The following is a 27,606-nucleotide window of genomic DNA, read 5'->3' as shown; positions in this document are numbered from 1 at the left end:
CAAAACCCTCCTCATATTATATTACATGGAGAAAAGTCAATCATATTTTCTGTGTATTATCATCAGCCTTATGTAGAATTCATATGCTAGTGTTGGTCAAATACAAACTAGAGGCTGAGAGCACATGAATCACCATCAAGGTCAAGACAGTGGATGGCTAACATTCTTGATAAAGTCTTGTGATAGCATGCTGAAAGGGTTGATATCTAGTTTACCTTAATTCCCACTCTATTTAAATGCAGGCTCACAACTGTATTTGTTACTTTGTGTAGTCAAGTGCATTACTGAAAGCCCAACAGTTCCCAAATCAGATTCTAGCCCCACACATTTTTTTCAATCCACATTTGCTCAGCCTTTCATAGAAACATGGGGGCACTCAAAACCATGTTTACCCAAAGAGGAGAAACTCTGCTTAATGGAGGGAAAGAAACACACTTTTCATTTAGGCTACATGATATGCCTACAGTGCAACAAAAATACCCAAATGTGACACAGTAGCAGACAGCTGAACAAGTGTTTCTTAACGAGTGCCTCTGATCTCTCTGTCAGCATGTACCTGTCCCCCATAGACTCCACCAACAAAAACGGATTTATGACCAGAGGTTTTTGTCCAATTCACTATTCAAAACGTTTAGTGGGCGAGGAGATCTTTACAAAACAGATTTAAAACAACGCGTTATACAATCATGTTTAACGGTTTCGGTAATGATTAAGCAAAGGAAATATCCAAGATTTTATATCTATTTTTAAATGACTATTAATTCATTAACATATGAAACTAATTGTTGTTGTTGTTTGCTCACGTTTAGCATAGCTATATGCAGAAATCAGGCGTGAGGGGAGATCATAGGATACGTGAACGCTTCAGAAGGCAACCCCGACAGGTGCACTGAATAATCGAATGTGATTGGTTGCTGCACCCTCCTGTCATTACCGACTGCCTGCCGCTGTCTACTGACGTCAGTTTTGCGTCGATCCCTAGTTTCAAACTTTTACTCAGTTAGTTTGTACGATGAACACAAGAACACCGGAATGGAGAGCCTATGAACAGCTTTAGTGGACGTTGAATTTCACATGCCGCTGTCAGTTTACTTAAACGAGTTGTGTAAATCCTCCTGGAGCCGTTTCATCTACTTTGTGACCCGAAGAGGACCGTTGGCAGCCGGAGCGAACGTTGACGCCGTGTGAATGTCCAGCACAGATAACTAACAGCCACCATGTCAAATTTAACACTGCAGGTAAATTTAATGCTACAGTTGTTCTTCAAATTAATCTTATCGTGGAGACATTAGCTGCCGTCTAATAACTAACTAATTTTACCTGACGTTCAGGTCACTCAAATAATAGCTACTTTACCAGACAGACGCGCTGGATTTTCCTGTTTGTCTTGTTCTTCTCATAGTTCCTCTGTCTTTGTGGTAGTCAGACAAATGCCCATAAACTTTAACAGTAACCACTGAAATGTCCCAGTTTCACTAATAAAAGATGGTAGGAGTTAAGTTACCTCTTCGACATAACCTAAACCTCCCAAAATCTCTAAAATGATTTTTTTGTTTGAGCAAACACCGATTTTTTTTTAACCTAAAAACGTTTATTTCAATTAAAACTCAGCTCTCTGACGGAGGTTATTTTCAATAAGTTTTGTTTGGACAACCGTCTAAAACCATCTGTTTTGATGGAAGCGGAGTGTTATCTTATTTGACAGGTCAGCATCATATAAAAACGCTAGATTCATTGTCAATTCAATAGGATCCTGATTTGACACTACTTCCTGAGACAGAAAAAAGCAGAAGGTGTGTCTATTTAGGTAATGCAGAGGATAATAGCAGTAGAAATGGATAAGTAATGCCTAACTCTGAGAAGCCATCCAGGCCAAGACTGGGTAGGCTATGTTATTTGCACAATGCCGCGTTCATGTCATATTGTTTAAATCGTAATTATGGGCAGCACAGGGGCAAAAGCCACCTTAAAAAAAGGCGTGAACGTTCCCAAGTCGAAAATAGGATGTTTTTACTGTAGCCTACTTACCGCACGTGTCAGTCTTAAGTATCTACGATGAGTGCAAGAATGAATATATTCTAATGTAAGTGTATGATTGTGAGAACATATTTATATGTGTGCTTGAGTATATGTGTGTCCTTAGTAGCGTGTATGCATGAGTATGTATGTATGTATGTAAATTCATTTTACTGATAAATAAGAACATTAACGAAAGAACGATAGAAAACAACAGTATTGCCAGGACATCAGAGCACAGACAGAAATCATTAATTAGGTCATACTGTAAAAGTGTTAAAAAGGGTGCATGTGTGTGGTTGAGTATCTGGGAGGCATCATACTCTAACTGGAGGTTGCCATCACCAAGTGGAGAGAGTCAAGGATCCCCCTGGTGGCACTGGCAGGTAGTTGCACCTCAGTGGTATCCTGTGGCACAACCCAGCCACCTTCTACTTTTTTGTTTTTAATTTATATAAGTAATCACTTTGAGCCGTTTTGAAATGGTAAGGAACAAAATACAGCCTTTACTACTTCCTCTATTGAATATTGTGATATATAGTCCTATCCTATCTAGGGACAGACCGATTATTGGCTGGGCCTGCAAATTTTATTTAACTTTATTTTATTTACTTTATAAAACTTCAGGAAGCTATTTGTTTATTTAAAATTTCAGTTAAGTTTATAAGAGATGCTGCTGACTGCACTTTTTGTTTTTGTTTGAACTTAAAACAAAGATAAGTGAAAGATAAAATAACATTTCAGTAATAATGAAATTTTGCTGTAAGATTTTGCTGTATAAAACATGAGAGAAGAACAAAAATTACTGCAAAGAATTAGATCCTCATGGAGACGTTCATTTTGTATGTTGCTACCTGACATACAATTGGTCAGAGTCAGTTGATTATGCCACCACATTTCTGCTTCTCTCTTTATATACGATTAAACAGCAAGGGAAAAAGACACTTGTACCCATTTTCTGTGGAACATGCATTGATTTTTACATTAGTTTTCTCCAAAATAATCAAAGGTAGCAATTTGGTGGCAATTTTATTTGTCATGCACTAATATCTCTGTAGGGATGGGTGCCAAAACCTGATAGGGTGTTAAATGGGCTGAAGCAGGCATAACTACCAAACCAGGTATTAAATGGGTTCATGGGGATGGGTAATGTTACCAAAACCCAGTATTTTCGGGCCCCAGTGCTAAACTATTAAAGACCATATTGATAAGCTCTGATGTTACTGGTTCTTTTATTGGTAATTAACGTTTTGGTATGGTGGTATGGCACCTTCTCCACTGCCATGTGTATGTGGGCTAATATATGTATTTCCTATGGAGAGAGCAGAGAGGCCGCAGTGGAAAAAGTTTTACTCTAGTTGGCACAACAATGCTTGTTACTATAAGTGCAATAAAACCTCGGCTAATGGTGAATTGTTACAAACAAAATAAAACAAAAGCTGTATGTAGTCTGACTGTTTAATTTAGTTAGCCATGCATCTTAAATTTTGGCAAATTTTTGTCAACTTAGCTGTTGGCTGATACAAACGAACCCCTCCTCCCTTCACCAGTGCTACCTGCAGAGAGAGGACAGGATGAATGACTGATACCGACTAATGGCTTTCATTATGCTGCTGTTAAAATGAAGAAAAAGTGAAAAACAAACAGGTTGTAAAAAAATGAAAACAACATGTAGCTGACTTCTATTAGAATTTTACTTTTTATTTATTAAGTGACCTACTACATGTTACAAATTTATATTTGCTCAATTATGTTTAAATCTGTGTAACAATAACAATATTCACTCTCACAATTTAAAATGGAGGAGTATGTTAACATAATTTCAGCAATAAGAACACAGATGATTAGAAAGATTGTATTTTTGTCCCTTTTTATTTCAAAACAGATGAAATCATAACCTCCTTGTCAGAAGTAACTACATAAAATGAATGAAAAACAAAAAAGAACATGGTTGTGTGGTGCAACGGGCAGTCACTGAGGTGCTACTACTTGCCAGTGCCACTAGGGGAATCCTGGCCTTTGTGGCAACAACTTAAAGCTTAAGTATTGTGCTCCCTGAATACATACTCAACCATCTACATACACTTAGGTACACATACTCATACATTCTCACACTATATATATGTGTGTGTGGGTGTCGATTACATTGGTGTCTTGGTCATAGCTCAGTCATTGAATTGTGCGGCACCCTAGAGTCTCTCTTTCCTTCCAGCTGGGCTGACAGTGTTGTCAGCGGGTTTTAACTCACCATGACACCACTGGTTTCAGCTTTAGCTGCGTGCATTTCAGCAACAGGCCTGCAGCTGACACCTGAACTGAGAGCTTCCAAACCAAACCAATGGAAATGAGTTGTTGCCTCTCTCCTACTCTGTGTGCTCACATATACAGTGTTTTAATACAGCGGAAGTCCAAAGAAAGATGTTCTCATTTACACATTTTTCTGTTTCTGTTGTCAGACAACGGAACAGGTACTACCCATTTCCACTTTGTCACCAAGTGTTACTCCAACTCAAGTTGCACCTTGCACCTGCAGCTGTGAAGAAAACTTCTAATGAAGGGGCTGGGTGTCAAAATATGAGATGCCCTTACCACAAGCATTGCATGAATTTGTATGAATGGGTGTGTAAACTGCTTTGAGTAGTCGGTAAGACAAGAAAAGCACTATTTAAAGGCAAGTCCATTCCATTTGTTGCTGGGTGCTTCTGAAAAAAAAAAAAAAAAAAAAAAACTTGCTGTAGGGGTCTGAAAAGCCAGTAAATCTAGTGTCAAAGGTGCTAAGTTGACAAAACTGATTGTAAACACCCCCTTATGACATATTAGATTGTGTAAGATCATTTTGAAAGAGCAAAGACCAATGGCAAACTCCAGCACTCACTTGGCCAACCAGTGGTGAAACATCATCAGTCAGTCAGTGACAGGCATTCAAGTACTTTTTTAGTACCTACTCGGCTGGGGTTCTAAGCAAGCTGAGTTGAGCCTAAAATGAGACGTCAACAGACTGCAGGCCACTGATTGGTCAGGGAGTGACGTCGCTGGATGAGCCATGAGAGCGACTCCTTCACAAGAATCAAACCTGCCATTTTTAAAACCTGGCAACAGTAACAGCGCATACTAATGAGGTTACGGGAGTTCTGGGCCACCTTTCTACGACGACCCCACCCACGTTGAAGTGGTACTCAATTGTAATGGAAAACAACTGATACTGAGTAGAGTCGAGTCGAGTTGAGGCGAGTAGTGCTAAAATTGTGCAATGGAAAAGCGGCCTGAATGGACTGATCAATTGAGTAATTTGTTGTTGTTTCTCCATCGTTGGATGTCAGTCAGCTGTCAAAGAAAGAAAGGGAAAAGGTGAGGGAACAGTGGAAGAAGGACCAGAGGAAGCACAGGGAAAGGAAAAGGACCCTTGAGGAAATCTTGAATTTCACACCTGAGTCACTGGATACAACTCCCATAGAACCCCTAGCAGTTTCAACCTAACCCTCCCAATGCTGATAAAGAGAAAATTGTCAGTTTAAATGTGTCAGCAGCCAAGAGCACCCTCAACACCACAGTTAGGCAGTGTAGGCACTCTAAGGAATACTTGTTAAAGATTTCACTTTTTTGGGTGATGAAGTTAAAAAATACTGTTAAAAAAATGAATTTAAGCACACTGAAAAGTTATTTAACAAATGAGACTTGTTTAAACACATTATTCTGGACTAAAAATAATAAAATAATAATAAATAATAAAATTTCTAAAAATACTTTTTAGAAATATCTGTTTAGAAGCTTTGTATATCATTGACCTATAACTGTCACAACACAGTTTAACTTCTTTATTTTTTTTATATCATTACTGAAGCAATGATATAACAACCATCCATCAATCCATACAAATAACCAGTCACACTCACATTCACACTTATGGGCAATTTAGAGTCACTAGTTAACCTAACCTAACCTAACCTAACCCCCCCCCCCCCAAGTGAGGAGTTGTAGAGTGTAATGACTCCTTTGTCCACCACGCTCTATAACTCCTCACTTGGGGGAGGAGGAGATAGAGTACAGAGGACAGAAGGGAAGGAGTGGTAGCCACTTACTGCACAACAACTCATTCACTCACACACAGACCTGGACACTCTTCTTTTGTGTGCAATAATCACATCCACCACCCACCACAGTGCAATAATCTAATTTAACCACAGGCCATACAGTTCTCCATATTTATCTTATTTCATCCTTATTTTATTCTGTCTATACTTTGTATATTTAGCTAAGAGTTTACTGTGCACTGTTTATTGTTTAGTCTTTTATACTATTTTGTATCTATAAGCTGCTGGAAAGTCAATTTCCCTGAGGGAGTCATCCCAAAGGGATCAGTAAAGTCAAGTCTAAGTCTAAGTCTAACCTGCATGTCTTAGGACTGTGGGAGGAAGCCGGAGTACCCGAAGAGAACCCACACAGGCACAGGGAGAACATGTGAACTCCTGGGCTTGAACTGGGACTCATTAACACAATTGACACAGTTCAATAGGTCTCAACCTCATAGGTCTAAACACTGCAGCCACAGCTGCTCCACACACATCCTCTCCAGCAGAAGCATCAATATTAACTCATTAAATGACAAAGATGTAAACAATAAAATCTAGGTCAATGCATCTTACTGAAACTGCTGATTATTTGTAGGCAAATGAAAAAAACTGCCTCTGTCGAGCAGACATTCTCAGCCCTAATGCAAATTAAAACGACAGAAAAGGACTTATTGTTGGACTGAGATGCTCTGACCATCCAATCAAATGACATGAAAATGTTGACGATGTCAAAGGCCTACTAGATTGCCCCTGGTCTCGGCAACTTGAAAGTGGTTAAAGGGTCAGTGTGGAAACAGTTTCATCATCATTTATTTTAAATTACAGGGACCTGGACTGTTGATATCTGAAGACCTCAAGGCAGATTTCTGTTAACTTGGCAGCACAGGGCTGAAATCTGATTGGATAAAAGCTCTAACATAAACAGACTGTACTAGAAGCAGCACAGCCGAGAGGAAAACTATGAGATGAAGAGAATAGACTTTCAGGAACTGTGACAGGCCAGCAGAGAAGGCCTTGTTGGCCCTTACAGCTCACTACTGGTAAATATAGCCACAAGCAGCAATTGGTGGGTTCTAACCCTATTTCGCCCAACCGAAGCAAGCAGCTCAATCGGCCACAATTAAAGCCACAATCAGCAATGAGTGGATTTCAGGCTTGTTGTAAGTAGGAGACCAAGCACACACTTGTTTCACCATCACAAAGTCTCAACAACTGTGCACTCAGAGTTCCACCATTTGCCACCCCTTCATGGGATTTGAATGAAACTTTGATTTCTTGGGGCCACAACTTTTGACCAGTCTTGTTAACATTAGTAATAATAATAATAATAACTGTGCATTTCCATACCCTAAGGCAGTTTACCACATTTGGTGTTGATAAAGTCAAAGCTGAAAAAGTTCTATTCATTTTATTGTGTTTCACATCATCAAATTAGCTAAATTAGTGTCCACGAGGCTTTTTTGTAGAGTATATGGAGTTGTGGAAGGGAGTGAAATTTGAAGTCCGTAGGACACAGTGTACTGGGGCTGGCCTTTCAAGCTTGACTCTTTATTGTAGCGCCACCATCAGGCCAATTTTTTTGTGATTCATTTGCAGTATTTAGCTTTTTCCAGGTTCTAGAAAGCATTGCAAGGCTGGTTAAAGCTTACTTCCAGGACCTCCAGTTCTGCACTACCATATAAGACAAGTCCACTGCCTGGCAGGATCTTGAGAAAGGCATAATGGTGGGCTGTACCATTTCTCCCCTGGCATTCACCATGGCAATCAAGATGGGGAGGTGAATGTTTCTACCCCTCTGGGGTTAGAACCCTAGTAATAATAATAATAATAATAATAATAATAATAATAGTAATGATAATGAACAAGATGAATTTCAGAAATGTTCTACAACTTTGGGGCTAGAACCAAGCACAGTGATCAGAGATTGAAGCTGTCATGATGTGTCTTTCAGAATGGCAACCTACAGGGTCTGGATGAGGGGGATATTCTTGACCCAGAGTTTCAGCAGCGTTTGGAAGATGCTCGTATTCTGCTCAGGCAGGAGATCCAACGGGAGCTGAAGATCAAGGAAGCAGCTGAGAGGCTGCGGCGGGCTGTCACCAATCGCAAGAGTGCAGCAGACGTGGAGGGCCAACTCAAGGCCTCGAGTCGCAAGCTGGACAAGTTGCACTGGGAACTGCAGGAGCTCAATGCCAGGTCTATGGCAGCAGAGAAAGACCGCACCACAGGTAACTCAAACAGAGGATGTGCTGGAGAGCTTTTTCTGATACAAAGACAACACCTTAATCCATCATCTTCCTATAGAAACTCCCAAGACCTAATTTCTAAAGATATACCTCAACTAATGAAGGGATTGTCAGTTTGTCCTTTTGGTCACTTTTGATCTGGTCCAGGGGAAGATAATCTGGACAGTTATTGTCAAGTTGGATTGAAATTCAGTTAGTTGATATTCATCATTCATCATCAGATTCTTCATTGTTTCAGTGACCTTCTCACCATACGCTCTTATCAGATTTAGCTATTCTCTTTGGTCCATGGTGTGGTACCTTGAAAACTAATCCATGTTCTTGAGAGGATGAACCCTGGCTATTTTATAATCCCTAAAGTCTACTGCAGAGCCATCATATTTCAAATGAGGATGAACACTGTCTGTGCCAATATGGGAGGAGTGAATAAAATCTGGAGCATTGCTTTATCAAACACACACAGAGGGAGACAGACTAGTCAGGCTGAAGCAGTGAGATGTCCTAATAGTTCAACTATTGTAAAACACTGTGACAGCATCAAAGACTGATCCAACAAATTACAAGATGCATTACATAGTTTCTGTACTGTAAATTTCTGTTGAGCACCACGACACAAGAGAACTGATCATCAGTGCAACCACCTGATATTTTTCAGACAATGTAACATCTTTGCTTCCCTCAGTGGTTTCCTGTTTGAATATGAATTTTAACATTGAACTTTTAATTTCAATGATACTTTGTTGAATTATTTTCATCTGTTAATTAAGTAACCTAGTCAAAGTTGAAAAGTTAATAAAATACTGTACTTAAAACCAGGTTTATCCTGTTCTTTGCTTTTTATTTGAGCACTAGTTGTCAGTTACATCATTAATTATGTATCCAGATGGATTCTTGGCAGTTGCAAATATATATCCGAATCCATTTTTAATGTAAGCCTCCCTCTTCTCGTGACTGCCAGAATATATTTTTCAAGTAACATCAACAGTGGTTTGTGTTAGCAACAAGCAAATATAAGAAAGGTAGATTGGTTCTCACTTTGAAGTCATGTCTACCCTGCTTATTTTTAACTATCCAATTCTGGCAGTTTTGTCTTCAGTGGGAAGTAATGTTAAATGTCTTTCTCCTCAAGAATAGAATGCAGATATTTTTTAGATGCATGTGACTGATTAGTGTAAGACATTTTGAGTAGAAGTTGAACATTCTGGATACACCAGTGGCAGCATCCAAAAAAACACTATAGCTGTAGCTGTGTAATGCACACTGCTACAATTGTCCTGGGGTACAAAAACGTACACCCTCTGAATAATTGAAAGATGCTGTGGACAAAAATTATACACACCATCTCAAATGAATGACCTTTAACTACCACTAAATCTGATTATTTTTACACAGGCTGCTTGGAAGAAGAAGACAAACATTCAGCAGAGTTGGGTCAGTGGGAAGAGGTCACATCACCACTGGTGAGTCGAGTCAGAACCCTGAAGAAACAGCTCACTATGGAGACCAAGGTCAAACAAGGTGCTGAAAACATGATCCAGACGTACACCAACAGCTCAGTTAAGGTACTGTACAATTAAGCCCAAGTTACACACACAAACCCACATTACAGTCGGTCCCCTGATCACTTTGCTGATGGAGATGGTTTTCCTAGATGGTGTGCCTGTAGCAGTGAGTTAACACTGTCCATATTATAAACTTCTGGCAGCAGCAGAAAGCATCTCTGGTGTTTAAGAAAGGGGAGGGGATCAGACAAGGGAGGGAAACAGAGAAATACTACTGCAGACAGAATTCCTGAAGACAGGGTAGTTCTTAGTGGGTTGACTGTGGTACTATCATAAACTTTATTGCCTTTGACTTTTACCCACCTTATGCACATTGCACACTGGAAGCTTTAATTGTTTTGGGGGTTTTTTGTATCTATTAATGTAATCTGTCTGAGGGCCCTTGGGAAGCCATTTCCCCCATTGTATTCATGTAGAGAATAGTGTATACCATTTAAATCCTAGAAAACATACTTATTGCAAGTAATACAATACAAAATGTCATCACATCACGTAATAGTAATACCCTTCTTCATGGCAAACATTTTGACATGTCATAGAAGAAAAGCATAACTCCTTCTTAACCCAACCGGTCGAGGCAGATGGCCCGCCAACCCTGAGTCCAGGTTCTGCTCGAGGTTTCTGCCTCTTAAAGGAAGTTTTTCCTTGCCTCTGTCTCCTAGTGCTGCTCATGGTGGGATCTGTTGGGTCTCTCTCTGTAAATACCTATTTTAAAGAGTATCGGTCTAGACCTGCTCTATATGAAAAGTGCCTTGAGATGACTTTTGTTGTGATTTGGCGCTATGTAAATAAAATTGAATTGAATTGAACTGAACTGGTCCAGACAGAAATTTCCTCACTGCTCCAGTTTTGTGTTCAGAGATTCAAACAGTGAGGTAAAACAACATGGCAGCTTAATCTGATTATAAGGCTAGGGAAGGCACAGGTGGAACTGATAACATTAAAACTGCTTTCCATTTAGGGGAAGCATTGCCAGGTGCCATCAGCACAGATACTGTTAGACTCACCCGTGCTTTTTCTGATACGTTTACTGACAAATTATCAAAATGTCTGTGGTGAAAAGTAAAAAAAGGTGTACAAGGTGTATGTGATCCAATTCTATAACATTCACTATTCAGATTGCTTAGTTTAACTTTGGCAGGAGTCTGTTTATTTTTTTTTAAGTTCTTCTGGTAGTTTGCCTATCAATCTTTAACTGGCTTAGTGTAGTAGACGCACTGTGGTGGTCTTAAGATGTGACTTTGTTTCCAGGACAGGAAGATGCTGTCTACAGCCCAGCAGATGTTGCAGGACAGCCGCACAAAAATTGAGCTGCTGCGCATGCAGATTATCAAAGTCAGTCAAGCCAGAGACGAGGAAGGGAGTGGCACACATGGTAATTTGCACTGAGTACACACACGTACAGCTCATGCACAAGCCTTATAAACACTGTATAAAACACACAAAAAGTGACAAATCCCAAGGTTCATCATTATTATATCATGAGTCACCCTAATTATGTTCTAACTTGTGTAACCATGCAAAAATGCAATCAATATGAAGAAGTTATCAGAAATCATAGATATGTTCAAATTGATATTCAGTGCAACAAACTGTGTTGCACTGCTTTACATTATATCAGACAAAACACATTTTAAACAAAAACTACATTGTGACATACAGCCAAGTCCAAAACAGCCTTTGTCCAGAGCTTCTCAGAGCTGGAGTTTGTTTTGGGGGGGTCATTGCTTCAGTGATAACATGTGAGCTATGAGGTTGAAAGTAGTTGAAAAAGCCAATAGTGCATCGTGAGTTAAGATTTGTTTTATTTAGTAAAACAAAGCATTTCTAATGTGAGGAATGAACTTATGTCCCCCAAAACTGCAATTATTAATTTAGTTAGATGTCAGTTAGAATTTGTTTGGAATCTGTAATTTGAACAACACAAATTTCTTAAAATGAAGATAATTCACTCTTGCCCCACTATGAACAGTATTTTGAATAACTTGCCAATACATTTGACAACATGGATTCTGGCATTGTAGTTTTCTGCATCTACGGTATAACTATGGAAAAAAGTGTCATTTTTTTTGGCCATAGTAACTAATAACTTGGACTAAGTGGTAATGGAGAGAATGAAACACAGAATGTCAAAACAGAGATGGAAGTCTTTTTGAAATCATGTGTTGTCTGATAATACTCCACCTGTCTTTAGGTCACACTATGGAGATGATCAGTCCTCTTGAGCTGCGGGTGGCTGAACTCATGCACCACATGAAAATTGAGTCGGCCGTAGCAGAAGGTGCTAAAAATGTGGTGAAGCAGCTGAGTGGACGTAAGATCCAGGACCGTCGCATACTTGCAGAGGTTTGTACCAGCTTGAAAGTTCCCATTTTTGCCATGTATTGCATTGTCCCTGCAAACAAAGTAGAGACATCACTGCTACAGCAACAAAAGTTACAATAAAATAAAATTGTTTTGTTTTGTTTTTGCCTTTTTATTCAAAATTCAAAATATCTCTTTTTTGTTTTTGTTGACAATAAATGAATGTGCCCCCCTGTCAACCCAATTATCCTCTTTACACAAAGGACAGAATGGTGAAAGTCCTCTGAGATAAACCTGTTATTTAGCACTAAAATTTTAATTCCTTTGACTGGAATTGGCCTATTCGGTGCTCTGCTTAGTTTTTATATCTGTGAAAAATAGCAAATATACACCTTTAATAACAATAATATCAGGTGAAAATATTAACTTTAAATAATTAGACAGACATACAAGTGTGTATAAGTGTTCTGAAAAAACAAATACAAATGAGATTGGAAACAGTTCCACAAATTTAATGGGAAAAAAACTAAATCTAAATGGAACCAAAGAGACTTGATTGTTATTTTATTGATGTATTTAAAAAACTGAACTAGGCTGCACCTGCAGACAGTTTGATTAAGCAAATTCAGAGGTTCTGAGATCAGCCTGAGTCAATTACAGTAAAGCAAATTAATGAACTTGAGAAATGACTGTAGCCTCACAGAAGGAAACATTTTCACCCTTTGTTCACATTTTACATGTCAATGAATAAAACTCAAGAAACCAATTTTAAAAAAACTGTTAAAAATACAGGAGCGACAGACAGCCCATCTGAAGGTATTTAAACTGTATTTTCACTGCATGCAGGTAGATATGCCACTTGTAGAAATTGAGTAACGTAATCCAACTGACAACTGTCCAACTGTCTAGAGAATTCTAATTATTTCATTTTCTAGCTTCTAGCTATAAATGACCTTGCTAGAGTCCTAGTCTGATCTTACAAGCTCCGAGTTTGCTATATGAAACTGTTCAATGCTGGTTTAGTTTGTATGACTTTTCACAATAGCTCTGCTTTTCTGAGCCTCCTCTATGAAACTCCCTAATCTTCATCTTTGATGAAGGCTAATCTGAAGGTTTGCATTTCCATGGTAACTCAGGTCAAACTTACAGAAACTTAAAAAATGTATAATAAAATGGTATTTCCTGAAAATACGCCTGACTTAAGGCGTGGACCATATAACCACAACCATATAACCAAAAATTCACTGGCTGAGGGACTTTTGTGGCATGTCATGGCTCACACTCTCTGTCACTATTGTCACTGGCATAAGGCATAAAAAGTTTCAGCCAGTCCATATTCCTCAGGAGTGTTGTGTGTCCCTCAGGCTCAGGAACGAATGCAAGAGTCGTCTCAGAAGGTGGCTTTGTTAGGCCTGTCCCTGGAGAGACGCTTGAGTGAGTTGCCTCAGGACCATCCTAAGCATGCTGCTATTAGAGAGGAACTGTTATTGGGAACCTCACCATCCTATGGCACACCAAAGAAGCAGTCCAACACTCCGTCCTCCTCATACTCTTCCTCCTTCTTCAAACCAGCAAGTCTAACAGGTTGCTACCAATATTGAAATCTACTTTTTTCCTAAAATTTCTTCGACAAATAACTGATTTGTAATTTCTACAAAATTTGCATTTTCTCTCTCAAGCAAATAAGTGTTTTCCATCAAGCTTTGAACAGTGTCTTCTCAACACTGAATTGATAACTGAAATGCTGTTTCTTAGGGCGTTTAGAGGTATGTTTGATGGGCTGTCAAGACCTGTTGGAGTCGGTTCCAAGCCGTGGTCATGTGACCACTTTCTCAGCCACCACTGGAAACTTCACAGATGGAAAGTCTCTGAAGGTGAGAGCTGGCCTGTCAGGACGTAGTGCCAATGGCAAGACAACCAAGGCTGATGACCTGTCCTGTAAGTTAACACTCCATCTACATCATTTTTTTCTTTGGCCATATTACCTCTGTTTGTGTAAGAAAGTAAGTGTTGTTGCATCTCATCATCACAATATTACCATGAAACCCCAAAAACATTCAGAAGAAAGTCTTTTTATGAGTCCTAGTGTCTGCAGAACTTCCTATCAGGCCACAGACTAGTGCCACAAGCTCCACCAATCAGAGGTAGTCTGAGAGTGCCAAATCAGGTAAATTGTGCAGATGTTGGATGAGTTCAGATCCACATTTGGTGAATGACTGCACAAAGATCCATGTTGTCCTTTTTATCAGACAGCTATGACTTGAATTTTCAGTTTCCTGAAACAAATAAGCCACTGCTATATACCAATGCTCGATAACCTTTTGCCATAATTAGGAGATCAGAATAGTTGATGAGATAGTTTTCTTGTAACTACAAGATAATACCTTGTAATTATGAGATATGTGATATGTCACAAGATGAGGTCTCCAATTTTGTTTTTCTTTTTTGAATACAAAGCTCTTCCAATCTAGATGAGTGTTACAACTGAATAAACCCCTCTCTTTTCTCATGGAGTGAAGCTGCTGGACAGTTAGAGGACACTGTCTAGAGAAAAGATTATGTTTTACTTGAGGTGTCTGTGTTTAGATTCTGTGTAGTTATGGCAGCTGACACAATTTTTTTTCTATTTCAAATATTAACATATAACATCTTATTATGACCTTTATAGCCCATATTAGCTACTGTGTGTATCAGTTTGCATCTTTGTGTTTGTGTCTCAGCTGAGATAAGTGCTGTACTGAAGGTAGACAACCGGGTAGTGGGGCGCACACACTGGAGACAGCTGGGAAAAGAGGCCTGGGGCCAGAGCTTCAGCATCGAACTGGAAAGGGTCAGTGGTTTTCACTTCACTTCACCTCACTTCACTTCACCTACTGTCTCTGAGTTCTGCAGGCAGGTCCTTCAAGTCAAGACAATTTTATTTATACAACAGTATAAATCACAACAGAAATTATCCTGAGGTACTTTTCATATAGAGCAGGTCTAGACCGTACTGTTTATATTACTATAATTACAGCAGTTTACAACAGTTCTCACCATGAGCAGCACTAGGTGACAGTGAAGAAAAACTTCCTTTAAGAGGCAGAAACCTTCAGCAGAACCAGACTCAGGGTGGGCGACCTTGACCTGATATGCATAATTAGCTATGAGACCTTATATAGACAGGTGTGTATTTCTGAATCATGTTCAGTCAATTGAATTTACTACAGGTGGACTTCACTCAAGGTGTAGAAACATCTCAATGATGATAAATGGAGGCACCTGAGCTAAATCTCAAGTGTAAGGGCCCTTAGTAAGGGGTATGAATACTTATGTCAGTGTTATATGTCATTTTTTTCTTTTTTTAATAAATTTGCTAAATTTTGTCAAATTCTGTTTTAGTTTTGTCATTAGTGGGTATTAAATGTAGATTGATCGAAGAAAATGAATTTGAAGGGGTCTGAATACTTTCTGAATGATTTAAGTATTTCTAGCACTCTTGACTAGATACTGCAAAATGGTGTACATCTATTAACAGCCCAAGAACAATAACATAGAGCTCTGACTTCTGGTCCCTTTGTGAGTTGGCCAAGTATGTCTTTGATAGTCTCACCTCCTACTGTACACTACTCATATAATCCCACCACTAATCCTCTGACATTTGTTCTAATCTGGCTTTAACCATACACACTCAGCATCACTGCTTAAGACTTGGGTTTAGTATTGAACGCCCCAGCTCTCATTCCTATTGGTTAGCTGTGAGATATTTTAAAGGGGAACTCACTGACACTACACAAGCAGGTCACTTTTACGAGTTGCAGGGGGTGCTACGCAGCCTGTGAAAAACATGGCTGCGTAGCATGCATGTAGCATATAGCATCATGTAATATCTTTTGTGAGGATCTTTGGCATGTCTGATAAAATAACCTTGGTGATCTCATCACGGCTATCTTGGTTTGGTTCTGGGAACTTATAACACAAAGTCTGCATTATGAACTTGGAACATGGAGTATGACAGACAAGAGCATTTTAGCAGGCACTCAGAGTCTAACGATAAGATGGTATTAGTTGCATTATGGTAAATGTAGGATGAGGTATTTCTTAAGCTTAAAGAGTTGTGAAGTGGGAAGAGCTGCTGGTTCCAGAAGCATTTTCCCCATTCTGTATCCCCGTTTGAGTTTTTTCTTTATAGTAAACAATATCCTCTACACTACCTCACATAGAAACATAGCTCTCCCAGATAAAGAATTGATTGTGTTGTTTTATGTTATGTGCATCAGTTTTGATTATTTCATCCTAATTTCTGAAAGATCAGAAATTTTGATACCCATGAGAGATGGCTGTCCTTGCTATTGAGAAGAGGCCAGAATCCGAGCTGTGGCAAATTCAAAACACTTAGTCATTGAATGTAATGACAAAAAATTGTGCTATATTAACCGAATAAATCCAGAATTGACTGAGAATGTGAAAGTAAATTGATTTAAGATGTTGACTGTAAAATAATTTTCTCAGCACTGTTGTCTTGAGCTTCCACCTAATGTTTGCAGAATTTTAAGCTTGGTGATCAAATGTTTGTTTCTGAATTGCATATTGTTGTTGTAGTTAACTTCTGCCCTAATGTTTTTATGCCCCCTGGCTTATAGTTTTGAGTTTTTATCAAAGAACACAGGTGTTCATATTTTGTACTGATGATTCAATCAGGATAATTTCATGTCTGTTGCAGCAGTATAAGTGCTCTAAATACACAAAATGAATGTGACTTTTAAATGCAGTACTAATTCACTGGAGTACCACGTTTCAGTAATTGACAAAATGGAGCTATTTTGGTACACCAAAACTAATAATTCAGTATTTTGAGGAAAAAAACATACACATTGAAAATATGAAATCTTGAACATGTATGAGTATTTGTAATGTGTGTGTCAACCTAGTCCAGGGAGCTGGAAATTGCTGTGTACTGGAGAGACTGGCGGGCGTTAAGTGGGGTGAAGTTCCTGCGGCTGGAGGACTTCCTGGATAACCAGCGACATGGCATGTGTCTGCAGCTGGAGCCACAGGGCATCCTCTTCATTGAGGTTCTCTCTTTCATTTCTAGCCTAAAGTTCTGGTTTATTTGTATATACTTTATAGTTAAACTACACTTAAAACATCACTGGGTAAACAATAAATAATACACTAATAAAACACTGTTTAATTTTTGAGATTTTGCTTCCCATGTACTCTGCATGCATTTCCCATTCCAGACTCGTCTTAATTTTCCAAACAATTAATGCTAGGATTCTTATATTATTATTATTGTTACACCATAAAAACAAAAAGTTCACATCAGTGTCCTTATATTTATTGAGCTGTTTATTCTGTTCATTCTGGGAATGAAAGTCACAAAGATAGTGCTGTGACTAAAGTATTCCCAATCAGTAAGCACTTTTTCCCAGTGATACAGCCACCAGCACTAATGCTCAGCTGCATACTTAAATCTTAATCAGCTCCTCTGTTCATTTCTAGGTGACATTTATCAATCCTGTCATTGAGCGGCGTTCCAAACTCCAGAGGCAAAGGAGAATTTTCCCTAAAGAAAAAGGTAGGTAAAGATAACAACATATATTCATATTGCATCATATAACATAATGAATTAAGGATTTAAGAATGCCATGTCAGTGTGATGATAATGAGAAGATGAAGGTGGAGGTCTCTAGTTACAGGATTTAGTTTAGTTTATTTGATATCATGAGAGCTAGGACATTAAATCACACAAAACTACAAAATAAATGTTAAAGATGATATTATAAAGTCCAAAACATATCTCCATTGTAGACCTTGATACAAAGAAAGGACAAATGTAGAACTTCAGGTGACCAGGCAACATCACTGTACCAACAAACCAGTGTTATCATCATAAAATCATTCACACCTCCAAAAAATAAATGAGAGGAATTTACCTACAAAGTATAACTTGGATGATAAAGGTATGCTTTGACTCTTAAAATTGTGGTGGCTAGATATTTTTTTTTATTATAGGTCACTTATTCCAGTTCCTTTCTTCCAACTTTGTGGCTTGAGTATCTTGTTTTTAAACCCCTGCACAAGTCATCAGCACTAACTCTAGTCTGCTGGGAATGAGTTCCCTCAACCCAGGGCTTTAAGATACTCTGGGACTCTGTTGTTATAAATATGATGAACCACACTGAGCTAGAATTGTAGAGCACTATGCTTCCAGGGTAACAACCCAAACTGTAAGAACTACTTGTGAACAGATGTACCTTGGTTTAATCTCAATACAGTGCAGACTAACTGTTATGAAAGATCTGTAGTTTGTCTTTGAGTGTTTCTCTCAGGCCTTCAAATCACAAATAGATTGAACAGCAACTTAAGAGAATGATCAAGCAGTATTAGATTATCAATCAATCAACCATTTCTGACCAAAAACCTACTGTTTGGATCAACTTGAAATGCATGATAAATAAGTGTTACATTTTACACTATTGTGTTTGAGCTCTAATTCCTTGAAAATTTGTTTCAAATCTTTCAGTAAATGGTTCAGTTTGTTTTGGGGTTTTTTGGTTTTATTTTTCGTCTCCATTTCTCCCCACAGGGAAGGACTTCCTGCGTGCTGCCCAGATGAACATGAACTTTGCCACTTGGGGCCGTTTGATGATGAGCATCCTACCTCCCTGCAGCTCCCTGGAGCCCATGAGCCCTCCATTAGCAGGCCCTACCACTGGCCCCAAATCCAAATCCACCTCTCCGTCACAGTAAGACTCCCTGGTGTCTGCAGACACAATGACCCAGAACCATCTTCTCGTCACATCTATGAAAGATTTGTTGGCTGTTTACTTCTTTGCCTAGCTTTCCACAGTGACTATTGTGGCTATTTTTCTACCCACTCAGAGAGAGTGTAACTTCAATGGAGGTCTGATGGCAACAATATCACTGATCTGTATTCAGCATAAGAGAAGTCAAAATGAAAATTTATAATGATAATAATAATTTGTGTTATAAAAATGAGCATTATGAAAAGATAACAGCTTCACTTGGACTCAAGGATGAATGATAATGGTTAGAAATTATTTAATTAGAAATTGGTGGTCAAAGGTCAGTAGTCACCCTCATTTTTCCCCCTCATTTTTCTTTCTTTCTTTATCCATTTAGTTAATTAATTGTTGTTTTTTCTCAGAGAACTTTTTGCAGTGAGTCAAAAATCTCCACACCACACAAGAAAGAACACTAAAGACTCTCCACTGGTAAGATCAGATGGTCTATCACAGTAACAAATGCATTAAGAATAGTTGTATGAGTACCAGTATAACAGGGCTGATGGCACAGAACATTTACTTATGTATGATGAGTAATGCCAAAACCTTGGTCAGAATCTAGTGTAGTGATTTTGTTCCATCCACCCCTTGATGTGCCACTTTATGTCTATGCCTGTTTACCTTGCTTAAAAAAACAGTCTCCAGGTGAAACCAAGAGCCCAAAGCCCAAGCGACAACCCTTGATCCATCCAACTCCACAGTAAGTTGTACGTAGAAGGAATGTGGAATTTAGTATTTTAGTTTGGAATTATTTTCATGGCTCTCCCTTCAGTTCCTGAAATACCTTAATAATATAATATATTCTGGATACAATAAGCTAAGACTACACATAGTACAAATATACACTCACTGGCCACATCAGTAAGTACATCTTGTTAGTACCAGGTTAGACCCCCTTTTGTGTTGAGAACTGCCTTTATTCTAGTGGATTCACCAAGATGCTAGAAACATTCCTCAGAGGTTTTGGTTCATATTGACATGATAGCATCACACAGTTGCAACAGATTTGTAGGCTGCACATACATGATGCAAATCTCCCATTACACCACATCCCAAGGGTGCTCTGTTGGACTGCGGTCTGATGACTGTGGAGGCCATTTGAGTACAGTGATGTCAAAGAAACCAGTTTGAGATGATTTGGGCTTTGTGACATGGCACGTTGGCACATGTTCTCTGCATTCAGAGAGCATGGTTTAAACCACTGAAGTTTGTAAAAATGTTAAGTTTTGTATTCTCATACAGCAGGGATGAAGGGCTGCAGATGGAAGATTTCAACTGTATTTCAGTCCTAGGAAGAGGTCACTTTGGAAAGGTACACATGCAACTTTTTCTCCTGTGCACTATACCTGTAAAAATGCCAGAAGCTGTGTTCAGACCAGAAAACAGTACCTCACTTTAGGAAACTGATCACGTAATTGCGACATCTCCTGTTTGAGTCCAACCAGGAAACTTTGTTGCATGTCATCTGTCTCTCTGTTCCCTCATTTCCTGTCGGCTCTTTTCTAGAAATATGGCAAATTTTCTTTTAAAAGAAAAAGACATGGAGGCTACTATGAATCAAACGTTTTTCCTGTGCATTGTAACTGATCAAAGGTGCTGCTAGCCGAGTACAAGAAGTCAGGCAAACTGTTCGCCATCAAAGCCCTGAAGAAAGGAGACATTGTGACACGTGATGAAGTTGACAGGTAAGAAATCCCTCAGCTAGTTTATTTGGAAGATAATTATAGTGTAAATACTTCTTTCCATAAATTCTTCGGTAAATACTTCCTAAAGGACAGGATCTAAATATATGACTGCACCAGGGGCCTGTATCACAAAACAAGTTCAGCCAACTTCTCTGGATTAGGTGGCTTCACTGAGCCCCACACTGACCATCCTGGATAACCGGTATCATGAAGCTAGTTATCAAGGGGCTCTGTTTACTCTGGGTTTACATATTCTGTTATAGGCATGTTTGTGAGTTATTGATTACAAGCAATATTGTCACAACCATAAATTAAACCGTTTATATGAAATGAGATCTTTAATTAAATGTGCAAAACAATACAATTCATCTATGATGTAGACTTAGACAGACTTTATTGATCCCTTTGGGATGACTCCCTCAGGGAAATTAAGTGATGTATTCTGAATCCCTGACTGAAAATCCTCAAAAATAAACTATGAACTTGGGTGAGAAGGTTAGATATGGTCTATAACTGGCTACTACGCCTGGACCACGGGTAGGCTTTTAAAGGAGGTTTGATTACGGACTATGGGACATAGCCTGCTAATAAAGACAGATTGATCATACCTATTAAAGAAGTACAAACTAAAGGTAAAACTTCCTTAAGCAGCCCAGTTGGGATTGAGTCTAAGAGACAGGTCGATGGTTTAAATGAAGAAATTGTTGAAGTTGGTTGGTGAAAGTCGATTGGAGAAAAACAGTCTAAGTATCTATCAGGTTTTACAGCTGTTTCTAAGGATCTTGTGGTTGGAGATAAATCAGTGCTGGATGAAGGCAGGAGGTGGAGATTTTGTCTAATAGTCTTTAATGGTAACAATAGTATAGAATGTTACCATTAAAGATGCTCATAAAGTTGTTTAGGAATACATGGATCAGTAGAGCTGTGACCGTCAGTCTGGCTACAGTGCTCAAAAGAGACCTGATTGTTTTTATCTCCTTCTATTAATGAGAAGTAATATGCAGCTCAGCCCTTTCAGGATTTCACATTGTTTGCCTTAATATAGAGGTTTGGGAGTTAAACCATGCAGCTAACCTCTTTTGTTTCATTATTTTCTTTTTTAGAGGGGCAACAGAATCAAGTGTTGTTTACACTGAGCCTGCAGGGCTATCACATCTACAAGATGATCAGTTTGGGAGGGACTAAAGTTAACATAAGAGTCCTCTGTTACATTGAGACATGGCATTGAATTAAACGCTGATGGAATCACTTCTTTAAATTAGGCTTACAGCATCCAAAAACTGTGGAAAATCTATTAAATATTCAATATCAATGCCATAAGACAGAACAAGGTTGAGGGTGTGATTAAAACAGTGAGTGTGTTTCTTTACACTTTACAGATAAGAGTCCAATGATTAGATAAAGGTAGAATTAAGACTATCATTGGAATAGTCTGGATTAGTCTCCTGTTCCACATTAAGTCCTGTCCCACAGCTGACAATTTTAAATTTAACCTTTAACCTTTATCCTTAAGGGTCATGGGGGGCAGGAGCCAATCCGAGCTGAACTTGGGTGAGAGGCAGGGTTCACCCTGGACAGATGGGCAGTCTATCACAGGGCTGACATACCATTCACACTCACATTCACACCTACTGACAATTTAGAGTCACCAGTTAACCTGCATGTGTTTGGACTGTGGGAGGAAGCTGGAGAACCTGGAGAGACCCCACACAGACACAGGGAGAACATGCAAACTCCACACAGAAAAACCCGGGTGTACCAGGATCCAAACCCAGAATCTTCTTGCTGTGAGGCGACCGTGCTAACCACTGCACCACCATCCAGGGTTTAATTTTTTCCCCCAAATGTCATCATAAAATCACCTCATGTTATTCTAGCCTGCAGTGATGGAATACATTGATAGACATGGAAAGGCTGACCTGTTAAAAAACTGTGTTGTTATTATTTGTCACTTTATTGTAAATTTTAAAGCCTATGTCTATTAGATTTTGGTGTGACCTCACAGAACACATTTTCTGGCTTATGGCTTCTTTAATGTGATATCTCAAGACTGCTGTGAAGGAATTTCTTCAAATTTAGCACAAACAGACTCAAAGATGAACTGATTAGATTTTGATGGTCAAAGGTCAAAGGTATTTCACCGTGGTTGCACAAAAACATTTTTGGCCATGACTCAAGAAATTACATACTAATTAACTGCAGCTGGACTGGTTGGCAATAGCTCTTGTGTGGTCTCTGTCTTTAGTCTGATCTTTAGCTTTGTCAGATTGAAATCAGATGATTGATACACTCCTCATATCGACAGATAACTCCACCTCTATCTATGGAAACTCTCAACTCTCTGTCAGCTCTGAGCCACTTGTGAGCTTTTTTTGTTCATGAGCTAACACTGATGGGCACACAGCTGACCAAGAGACATTTAGAGGCCACATGTATAATTACTTTTGAACCCTTGCAATTTTGGCACTACATGTTAAAAGGGGTATATTTGTAAACCTACTTAGATTAAAGCTGAGACTTATGTGCAGTATCTATTATTTTACTTAATTTTACTTATTTTATTCAACTAACTTGGACATTATTACAGAATAATATTAAGGTTATTTCTTGCATTGCTGTCTGGCCATCATCTCAGGTGTCTTGAAGACAAAAAAACTACAGCAACAAGTGTAGTAGTTAAATATTCTATAGTAGTATTTAAATATTCTAACTTCTATCAGGACTTCATGATAAATAAAAGTCTCAATGATGTTGTTTTTTTTTTAAGTCAACATATTGAAAGGGGTGATTTAGCAATTTTACACATGAAAATCCTGTTGAAAACTGATGTGTAATTGTCTTCTGTGGCTATGGAAACATTTTGTTAGTTAAGCAATAATAACTACTAATGATTTGCATTGTAGACCACAAATTCATAACAGAAAGCCTGTGTTACAAGCTGGAGGTGTGGAGTTTGACAGATGAGGGCATTTCACAGATAGGAAGGCTCTGACTGCATCAAATCCATTTGCATTGTGGGAAGTGTAAGATCCAGTATTTTGGGAGGTGATCCATACTACAGACAAAAAGTCTCTGCTTGTGCTGCTACTATTTGCACAGTTCTGCTTTTTTAAATCTGTCTCTTGCCAATCTCCATGGAAGAGCCCCATTAGCCCTAATGTTGAGCACAGCTTTGTTTTGAAGAACAATATGTCACGAAGGCATGATGATAGAAAGGAAGATACTCACTATTAGGTTGCAGGCAAGTCTGCACAATCTCTGTAGTCATTAATGAAAATGGTCAAAAATGGGCAATGCATGCTTGAATACCCAGCATTTTATTTAAGTAGTGACCAGATTTGTGTGTTTGTGTTCAGCCTCATGTGTGAAAAGAGGATCTTTGAAGTGATCAACGCTGCACAGCATCCTTTCCTGGTGAACCTGTACGGCTGCTTCCAGACAGCAGACCATGTGTGCTTTGTGATGGCTTACTCCCCAGGAGGAGACCTCATGACTCACATTCACACCAGCATCTTCACTGAGAAACAGGCCCGGTGAGCACACATCACTCTCTCTAAACCACAGCCCACTGACATGCAGCAATTATATGGGACGTAAGTGTTCTCTCTGCATCACTTTCACCTTCTGTTTTAAGGTTTTATTCGTCATGTGTGCTGCTGGGTCTGGAGTTTCTCCACCAAAACCAAATTGTTTACAGGTGAGTCCTCATCATGCTGCTTTCAGAACAATATTATTTGACACCTAGCTGCATATTGGGGGCATATAACATAATTTGGTCTCTGTCTGTCTGTTTGTGTCTGTCTGTCAGGGATCTGAAGCTGGATAATCTGCTTATGGATGCAGATGGTTTCGTTAGGATAGCAGACTTTGGCTTGTGCAAAGAAGGTAAGCTATTTAAAACGATTTTTAAAATGACTGTGCTTTTGATGCACTTCTTAATCTTCTTTTTTGCCTTATTGAATAGATTCTGTACTTAGTACTTACTTCAAGGTCTCCTACTGCACTGACACTTTAGTGTTGTCCCTCACTGTATGTCGCTTTGGATAAAAGCATCTGCCAAATGAAAATGTACATGTGCATGTTAATGTAATTTTCCAAGGTCATTCAAACTTATTACCTATAATACATGTCAAGTAAAAATGGTTGAATGTTATTAGTCTTTCTTAAAGGACTCTGTACTGTCTAAGCAAATAGGTGTGTAGTGATTTCCATATCATAGTACATGGTACAGAAGCTTTCATCCCATGATTGCATATTGAAGTAAAACTATTAGGTTTTTGTTTAAAGCCTGATTGACAGTGTGTAACCACTGCACTGTGCGTAGGTATGGGCCATGGGGATCGCACCTCAACATTCTGTGGCACACCAGAGTTTCTGGCTCCAGAGGTCCTGACAGACAACAACTACACTCGCAGTGTGGACTGGTGGGGGTTTGGGGTTCTCATCTATGAAATGCTTGTGGGGGAGGTCAGTATAATAAGATTTAAGTATGTCCCCCTAGCAAGAGTGTTGTGGGGTGGCAGGTTGTCCTGGGGTGGGGGGTGTGGAGTCCACATGAATGTATTTGTACACAGAGCTAGGATTATTTTATTTTGGAATTGCATCATGAAGGGATCTCTTTGTGGCCTGTGTGGTTAGCAGGAACAATGAAAGCCAACAATAAACTATACTGTAATATAACCATCGAAGGAACAGAATGTTGAAGATGAGTATCGAGTTTGTGCTGCTCTCTTTTCTCTCTCAGTCACCCTTCCCAGGTGATGATGAGGAAGAGGTGTTTGACAGTATTGTCAACGATGACGTTCGCTACCCTTCCTTCCTTTCACCTGAGTCCATGTCCCTCATTCAGAAGGTTGGTGTCCTATCAACTGAATCTGAATTGTCCATAAGAGTTTTCCATGATCTTTTTAGACAACAAAATCACTCTGTCATGTCAGAACTTGTAGTCATGAATCACCATCATTGAGTTCAGTGCCAAAATTTCAGTCAACTAGAGGGCTCTAAATGATCTAAAGGTTGTGTGTCCTATTGTACTGAGCCCCTCCATTGTTCTCACTGTATTGCAGCTGCTGCAGAAAAATCCTGAGATGAGACTCGGAGCAGGAGAGGAGGATGCCTCAGAGATCAAAAGACACAGATTCTTCCAGGTCATTTTATTGCTCTAAACCAGTGCAGCGCCCATTCAAAATGTGCTCTCCCCTTATGGTCCAGTTCCACTTTTTCTTCAAATCAAGGAACATGTAGAAAAGCTCTCTTCAGAACTGCTCATCCAAAAAACTTCACAGTCAACACTTCAGCACTTCCTTGGGTCCTCAGTGATGCAGATGATATTTTAAGTTGATCAGATGAGTGGTTGTTGAGAAAATCGACAGACAGACAGAGCGAGAGACAGACACACACAGATGGACGGACGGACAGAGATTCCTACATTTATAGTTAGAAAAAGTAAAAGCAGTGAATTGTGTTTGTGTTTTGTGTTAAAGAATAACTATTCAAAGTGGTGGAACTCAGCTGTGTAACATCTGAAAGCAGCGAATAACAAATAAAAACAGTTGAAATGTCAGGTAAACATGTTCTTTCATGTTGACCAGTATGATGACAGAGCAGTCTCTCAGGTGAACAGGGTTATATTGCCACTGTTTGGTTTGACATGCTCTTGACAGCATGTTTCTTGACCCTACTCCCTCCACACACAAGGATGTGAATAATGATTAGTCCAGATCAACCTTGTAGTGTTGACAGCTTCTTGTCTCATCCAAAAAACTGCTAATCTGACAGGGTGATGTCATGAAAGGTGAAAAAATCTGCTCCCAGCATAACCTCGTACGTATTCTGATTGCTGCTGTGAAAAAGATGACGTTAATACATTATGAATCAATCAAATATGTTTTAAATGTACACCAGTTTAAGCGAGAAGGTAGTACATCCACAGCGCTCACTGCATATTGAATCCAAATCATAATGGCAGGTTTTTGTGGGTGTCTGTAGATTTTTGTAACCTGCTGTTCATAAACCTATTGTCTGTTGACAGGGAATGGACTGGGATTCTCTCCTGGCCAAGAAAGTGAAGCCACCATTCCTGCCAGTCATCAGGGCACCACAGGACGTCAGTAACTTTGACGAGGAGTTCACTCGCCTCAAACCAGTCCTCACCCTCCCACGAACACCCTGCGTCCTCACGGACGAGCAACAAGAAATCTTTGCTGACTTTGACTTCTCTTTCATGAGTTGACCACAGGGAGTCCCCCTGTGCCACATCATTGTCAAAGGGCACTCGTGTTTGTATCTACTTTTATTCAGTAGAGTGCCTCTGATTGAGCAAACTTTTAGAAACTACAGTCTTGTCGTTTTCATGTCTGCACAGTTCCACATTTCCAGGACCATCACACACTATCAGTTGCTGAGACATTCAGTTCTCCTGAAAGTTTGTGACACTAACTGGCTCTGATTTCATGATAGAGCTTTTACTTTTAAACATTTTTTGGTTCTACCAAATCACCTTTGTGCTAACTGATCAATGCTGTTTGTATTATCAAGCAGAATGGATATCAGGCTAGTGATGCTCAGAATGTCAGCACTGCCCTTTCAATTCAAAGTACTACTCTGCAAATATTTGTGATCTAAATGAAGACAGTCAGCTGTGAAAGTCAAAGCACTGAATGTACCTTTTGCTACTTACTAAAACCATTTTATGTCCATCTGTTACCTAACCTGCTATATGTTGTTGGGATGTAATACACTACAGTCAGCCAATGTTTATTTAAGTTCTTTGATAGATATCTGACAGATATCCAAATACAACTGTATTTGAATTTTTTAAATAATACTGTCATGAAGATTATGCTTGTATAGAACAAACCAGCCTGTATGTTAAGTGTAAACTAAATGACAGAAATATTGATGAATAAATTTAGATCTGCTGGACACTGACC

General features: G+C 39.1%; 1 protein-coding gene across 1 annotated transcript; it reads left to right on the top strand.

Moving 5' to 3' along the window:
• The first annotated feature begins 931 nt into the window (after nt 1–931).
• pkn3 (protein kinase N3) lies at nt 932–27,604 on the top strand. Its single transcript, XM_018701931.1, has 22 exons — nt 932–1,238; nt 8,038–8,314; nt 9,725–9,894; nt 11,146–11,269; nt 12,089–12,240; nt 13,563–13,782; nt 13,954–14,136; nt 14,919–15,028; nt 17,109–17,252; nt 17,683–17,758; nt 18,770–18,929; nt 19,352–19,418; nt 19,628–19,689; nt 20,232–20,301; nt 20,583–20,674; nt 24,031–24,207; nt 24,309–24,371; nt 24,483–24,559; nt 24,999–25,141; nt 25,419–25,526; nt 25,741–25,821; nt 26,706–27,604. The coding sequence occupies exons 1-22, from the start codon at nt 1,218–1,220 to the stop codon at nt 26,904–26,906; spliced, it is 2,778 nt and encodes a 925-aa protein (XP_018557447.1). The 5' UTR covers nt 932–1,217; the 3' UTR covers nt 26,907–27,604.
• The last annotated feature ends 2 nt before the right edge of the window (nt 27,605–27,606 follow it).

This window comes from Lates calcarifer, linkage group LG9 (assembly GCF_001640805.2).
Source record: "Lates calcarifer isolate ASB-BC8 linkage group LG9, TLL_Latcal_v3, whole genome shotgun sequence".
NCBI lineage: Eukaryota > Metazoa > Chordata > Actinopteri > Centropomidae > Lates > Lates calcarifer.
This window is presented reverse-complemented; position numbering and strand designations above follow the sequence as displayed.